The 6885-nt window shown below is 43.1% G+C and overlaps 1 protein-coding gene across 1 annotated transcript; it reads right to left on the reverse strand.

Annotated features, from left to right (window-relative positions):
- Positions 1–2738: 2738 nt before the first annotated feature.
- LOC143670438 (melanoma-associated antigen B18-like) lies at positions 2739–5050 on the reverse strand. Its single transcript, XM_077145228.1, has 3 exons — positions 4956–5050; positions 3385–4521; positions 2739–3242 (listed from the first exon to the last, which is right to left on the reverse strand). The coding sequence occupies exon 2, from the start codon at positions 4457–4459 to the stop codon at positions 3413–3415; it is 1047 nt and encodes a 348-aa protein (XP_077001343.1). The 5' UTR covers positions 4460–4521; positions 4956–5050; the 3' UTR covers positions 2739–3242; positions 3385–3412.
- Positions 5051–6885: the final 1835 nt, after the last annotated feature.

Consider the following 6885-nt stretch of genomic DNA (forward strand, 5'->3'; position numbering starts at 1 on the left):
ATATTTTAGAATAAAAAAGTTTAAAAACTGCCTTGGCCTCTAAGTGACAAACATGACTTCTGCTCATATTTCAATAGCAAGAGCTAGCTGCATGGCCTTCCTAACCACAAACAGACTGGGCAGTGCAGTCTCCTAAGGAGCTGAAGAAGGAGAGCAAGACAGGCTGTGGATGAACACTTACAGTCTCTCCCGTAAATTTTTACATAGTAGATGCTCAATAAAGAAAAACTGTTGGAATTTATGACAGCATTTCTCTCCATTTCCTGGTGGAGTTTCTGAGAAGGCTAAATTTGCCTTGTAATTCTCTTAAGTTTTTGAGAGCCTATTACGTGACAGGTTCTGCTATTACAGGAGCACATGTAATTTTCAAAAGGATCCTGTACAATCTCAGCTGCAAGAACATACCTTCTTCACTCAATTTTCCCTTTCTGCACGGATCTTTGCAATAAATTCTGGAGTTTCAGTGGGATGAAAATGTATTTCTTCTTATTGGTACATGGTCCAAATCTTAAGTTATGAATCCCTGCAATCCTTAACAAAAGGAACATGCAGAACTCTCTTACGGGTACTCTTAGGCACAAGGAACAAACAGAATTTTCCTTTGGGGCAAGTACTGAGAAAAGAGGCATAATGATGAATGTTTTTGTCTTTGCCCATCAAAGCTAGGGTGTCTGCTAAAACATTTTCCACCTCCTAGAACTCCAGGGTCATGAGAAATTCATCCTCAGTAGATGTTTGCTACATAGTGATTTCAGTGGTCTCTTCTCATTTGCCTCTTATGAGAGATGCTTTGGAGTCGGACCGTCTAGGTAAACCCGCCCATCTGTGTATGTGTTCAGTGGTCAGTATCACTTAGCGCATCCCTTTTATATACAACTGAAAATATCTTGGGTTGATTCTAAAACCCCTCTCTAAATTCAGTTACATCCCAAGAACTAGTATATTTTGTGTACTCTCAGAAATCAGATGAACTAGCCCATGTGGCATATACTTTGAAAATGGAGTGGAGACACCCCAGGGAGAAGGGGCAGTAATCGGGTGTCTAAATTCACTGTCAGGATTCCACAGTGAGGGGTAGCATCTCCTCGGGACATTGTAAGGGGGTTGGAATGTTCTAAGTCAAGGGATAGCAGGTGATTATTGAATGCTTATCACAGGGAACAGAGCACAGCCTTCAGAAAAGAAGGCAATGAAGAGTCAGTCAGCAAGTCAGGTTCCAGTTTGGACAGGAGGGCACACGGGGGATGACCCAGGCATAAGTGCTGTAATGTGAGAATGTGATGGGACAGTGCTCATGTGTTAGCCCCTGAGTAGAGTCAGCTATCAAGGAAGCCTGGGGCTAGGTGTAGCAGGACCCAAATTGGGCATTATTCTCATATTAAACTTCCCTCCTTAGGCCTGCTTTAATACTTTGGTTGCAGGATCCTCGTTTTTATTGCCTGAGATACATTTTTTAGTAGGGAGAAAAAAAGTGAATTAAGATTCAGAAGGTTGACCTTAGACTGGGAGGATTGGAAGAGTGAGTGCTCCAGAAAATACAGAGGAAGGGTTTAGTGCAGCGCTGTCACTTACCAGCCCTGTGAATTTGAGAGCATTGCAAGTCCTTCATCTGCAAAGTGAGTCTGGTAAGCCCTATCTTGTAGGACTGTCGTAATATATGTCATGCATGTAAACACTTGGCACAGTGATTGGCAAATATTGAGCTTTTAATGAATGGCCATTACTGCTATGATAATTTTGACCCCATGTGATGCCCTCTGGACAGTTTTTTTTTTCTTTTTAATTCAGATGCCAGAAAATATGCAGCTTTCTAGGACAAATAACACCAAACAGCCAATAGTGCTGTTTAGCAAGTAAAACTAAGTAAAATTTCTCAATTAGAGCATATGTTATTTAATTTAGGTGTGGGAGAGTATTCCCTAGTTAGTTGCAACTCAGTGCCCCTAGAATTTGTGTCAAGGACCCAAATCTTCCCTCCCTCCCAGGATTTTCCACCCAAACCATCAATATTTTCACTTCCATCAAAAATCTAGCCCTTGCTTAGAGTCTGCCAAATGACACTTGAGATAACCTACCTAAAATGCCCTTTTAATGGTGTGGGCTCTATTTCTTCCAGGCCAGGGGAAAGAGTTCCAGCCCAGGGGCTTCTGGATATCCCACTTCAAGGTAGTATCCCCCTTATTTCTCAGAAACTCCATGGACAGGATTGCATAAAATGGTTTGTGTACCATGTCCCACTGCACTGGGACAAAAGTATATTTCATTCCTGCCCCAGAGCTTTCTGGTTTATTTACCATTCTGAAGAAGAGCAGTTTTCCATTCCAGGGATTTGTCTTTCAGCTCTGAGACACACCATCAGAGGGTTTGACTCAAAGCCCAAAACTGTCTAGCCTTAGGTCATTTGAACTCTCCTGCTTTCACCTGGATCCCCTTTTCTCCACCCCCACTACCCCACCCCGTTAACCTATCTCCTTCCTTCTTCTTCTTCTTTAGATCTTTGAGCATATTTCACCATCTTCCTCATATGATTGATGCTCCTAAACACTAAAATTCTAAGGGCAGGGACTGTGTGTTTTGATTCTCAATTCCCCATTTCTAACACAGTGACTTTCAAAGAGCAGATGCTTAATTAATATTTGTGTACTAAATAAGCCAGTGAGCATGAGTTCTAGTTGATAGAAGTTTTATTTTGCCTACATTCTTGAATAAGCCAAGCAAATCCAGGTATTTATCTTTTATTTATTTATTTTTATAGAACAGCAGACAAAACTGGATATGGAAAACCAAGATCTGATAGTTTCATATCTCCCCTCCCTGCTCCCATTTCTTGACCCAACAATTTTATTGTTGAGTTCCTTCAGATTTCTGAGGAAATGCCTGTTCCGGTGACATGTTTTCTTGTTCTGGATTACTGAATACAAAGGAAGATTTCCCAACTTCTTTTATAATAGCCAAACTCCTACTCTTAAATCTATGAAACAGCAATAAATATGTAACTAAATTCATTCACAACCTTACATTCTGAAGCTATTTAAAACTTCTACTAAAAGGAAAACCATTTGAAATATTACACACACAAAAACATAAAACCCCAAGATACCCTTATAAAACAGGAACACAAAGATGACAGATATTGTGTTCCTTCCAGCCCCACCTTAACCCTCCACTACTTAGGATGTTGACTTCCTTTCTCGTCCACAAAGAAAAGAATCTGCCTCAGACTTCAATATTTGAAACATAACCTAAAAAAAAAAAAGAAAGAGTTAAAACTTCAGGTTATTTAAATAGAACAGGGACACAAAGGCGACTCATTGTGTTCACTCCAGCCCCCCCCCCCCCCCCCCCCCCCCCCCCACCGGTTAGAATGTTAAGGGCCCTTTTCACCTAAATAGTGAAGATTTGGTCTCAGACTTCAGTTGGTCTGGGAGAAGCTGCTAGACAGGGCTCGCATACGTGCACTGGCCATGGCACTGGTACGAGCCCTGGCTGCTATTCTGGCTCGGGCTCTCTCTTCCTCATCTCTCAGAGCCTCTTCATACCAGTCTGGGAAGGCACTGGGAACGGTATTATGGACCCTGGCCAGAAACTCCAGAACTTTCATCTTGCTGGTTTCCACGTGGGCTCTTGGACCCCACAGGAATTCATAGCGTGGAGGATCGCTGTCGGGTACTTGCCGGTACTCCAAGTACTTTAGCTGCACCAAATCTTCAGTGATGATCTTCTTGGGGTCTCCATAGATGGAGTGCTTCCTCTCAGCATATACCCCCATCAGATTCAGCACTCTCCAAATATCCTCTTCAGGGGCACAGTTGCCTTTCATGAAGACCACACCCAGCACAATCATCAGGAGGCCGGTCTTGGGCATGTTCTGTTCATCAGTCAGCCCTCCTTCCACTGAGGCATCTAGTTTGCTGACTAGGGCGTAGCAGTGCCTGATGGGATCAACTTCTTTCAAGTCAACACCAAAGGCTAGCTCCATGTACTCAGAGGCTCTCCTGAGGATCTCATGGAAGTGATACTTGTACTTCTTGATAACATACTTCAACATGTCTGCTTTGGTAATCGGCTCCTTCTTTTGATACTTCTGCAGCAGGAACTGCACCAACATAACTACCTTGTTGTTTAGAGGATCTCTGCATAAGTCCTCAGTGGCCTGTGAAGAGTCTGGACTTTTTTCACGTTGGCCAATGGCACCTTCTTCCAAATTTGTTCCTGAAGCAGCTGCAGCAGCAGCAGTAGTAGTGGTGGTGGACTGGGCTCTCTGAGGCACCTTAGGAGTGTTAGGTGTCTCAGTAGCAGACACATTTTGCTGTACTTCCTCCACAGGACGATGGGTGGCAGAGGTGGACTCTTCTTTCACTTCTGAAGTGGAGTCAGCATCTCTAAGACCCCGGGTCTCACCTCGGGCCTTCTTGCGTTTCTCTCGGGCACGGAGCTTACTTTTCTGACCACGAGGCATGATGACTCTAGTCAGGTACAGTAGGCAGGGGCACAGGCAGTTGAGTTGGTGAAGAGGTCACCCTGGAAGAGGGGGGATGAGATGGTTATGTACAAACTCGGTAGGGAGATTCTACCGTGGCCCCAAGAATGACTTCTTTGGCAAGTACCCTTGAGGGCAATGCTCTAGGATCCCACCAGGCAGAAGCAGAAATGGGATAGGACTCTATGGAGCCTCCTCTGTTCCGTGGGGCTTTGACACCTCAGTTCTCACTCAGGGTCATTACATAGACTCCTAAGGCGCTCCACCCTCTCCTGTACTGCAGCCACACCTCTCAGAGAAAGGCCTTACCTCCCACAGACTCCCAAGGGGGAAGCATGGAGGCGTGGACCTAACAGCCATGTTTGGGGCCTCCCAGTCCAGACAACAGGGGCAGGACGGGGCGTTGTCCGGCCTGCTCTCATCTCTTCAGGAGGGAAGGGGGAGTGTCTCTTCAGTTCTACCTTAGGATACTCACTTTAACACCTGCCAGGTGGTGGTACTCCTCCCTCTGTTGACCTAAGACCACACCTCTCAGACCAAGGCCGCTCCTTTCAGAGCCTCTCTCCTCACAACCGCAGCAGCGGAAATCTAGGTAGGTCACTTCCGCTCATCACCACATGGGGTCTCCCAGGCTTCTCAGTAGGGACAGTTTCCTCTGTTGGGGGTGCTGCTAGTAGCCATGGTTGAGTTGCCCCCTCAGTCCTTATTCAGCATTTCACCTTATAGGTCCTGGGTCACCTACCCTCAGCTAACCTTAGGCTGCCCCCTTCAGGTAAGGCACCAAAGCTGTAAATAATTTAAGGAGAATTGACATATTTACGATATTCTGTTAGCCGTGAATAAGCATAGTATACTGCTGTGTTGGGGACTTCATTTACCTAAATCTAACAGTAAGTTTTTATAGTTGTCTCTATAAAGATGGTGCAAATTGTTGTTAGATTTCTTTTTAGGTTTATTTTGGGTATTCTGCTTTGAATGATGATTTGCCGTTATCTGTTCTGATTAGTTATTGATTTTGAGGGTTTAGACTCCTGATTTTACTATTGCAGACTCTTAAAACACCAGCTTTCTGATGTTTCTTTTAATTTGAATATTTCGTTTGCCAGTTCCTTTGGATTTTTTAATTAGAGGATTGTATCTCTTTCTTTTCATTATTCATATCTCTTATTTTGGTATTCTTCTGTATGGCTGTGTATTGGCTATGCATTTCAGTCCAAGTTTGAACAGCAGAGGTTGTACTATATAAATGTATCTTGTCTCAGACTTTATTGGCAATGCTTCTAGCATTCTACATGTGGGTCTTTTTTTGTTGTAGATTTTAGGAAATGGTAACTCTCTTCTAATTAAGCTTTAAAAAAAGGTATTTCTATTTGAATTTTTATCAAATGCTTTTTCTTTATCACTGTACATGATCAAAGGCTTCCTCTTCTCAATCCATTAACATAGTGAATTCACATTCACAGTCTATTTTCTAATGTGATATCTGTATCATGTTTGCCTTCTTTGTATGCTGCCTATTTCTTCATTTAATTCACTGCTATATTGGATGAGCTATTAATTGATTTAGGATATCCGTCTCTATGTGATTGAGCTTGACTCAAGTGTTTTTCCTTGGAACAGCCTTAGCTGGTCTTGTGTCAAGGAGAGCTAGCCTGTCAAAGTGGTTTAGTGATTTTCCACTTTCCATTTGATTTGGAAGAGTTTATATAAGGGAGTGGTTAGTTTTTTCCTGAACATTTAGTATGATGAGCCTCTGTATTAGGCACAGTTTTCCAGAGAACCAGGACAAGGAGAGATACTGCTTTTAGTAACTGACTCATGGGACTGCGGGATTGGCAAATCTGAATTTCATAGGGCAGGCTGCAAGTTGGAAACTCCAGTGACTGTGCAGTTGAATTCCCCAGAAGAAGCTGGCTGGCTGAAGTAGGAGCAGAAATTCTTTTTGATGTCTGAAACCCTCAGTTCTGGCTTTTAAGATCTCCAGCTGATTAGACGAGGACTCTGTTCACTGCTGCCAGCAATCTCCTTTGTTGATTTTAGGTGCAATCAGCTGTAGATGCAATCAACTGATTATCAGTGCAAATCCATCTGTAGAATTCCTTCACAGTAACAATCAGGCCAGTGCTTGCTTGACCATGCAACTGGACACCATAACCTACCGAAGTTGACATATGAAATGAACTACCACAGCTTCTTAACCTAGCTGATTCTGAAACATTGTGAGGGTGCCTTGGCTTCGGTTTGTATCATTCAACTAAAATGTTCTATTTTTTATGGACCTATTTCGACGTTTATATTTTGCTAAAAATTGTTCCGTTTCACATGGGTTTTCAAACTTAAAGCTGTCATTAATTATGATTGGTCAGACCAAGTGTTTGTCCAACAGTGATAGTAATCATTTTGGG

Source organism: Tamandua tetradactyla, chromosome X (assembly GCF_023851605.1).
Source record: "Tamandua tetradactyla isolate mTamTet1 chromosome X, mTamTet1.pri, whole genome shotgun sequence".
In the NCBI taxonomy this organism is placed as follows: domain Eukaryota; kingdom Metazoa; phylum Chordata; class Mammalia; order Pilosa; family Myrmecophagidae; genus Tamandua; species Tamandua tetradactyla.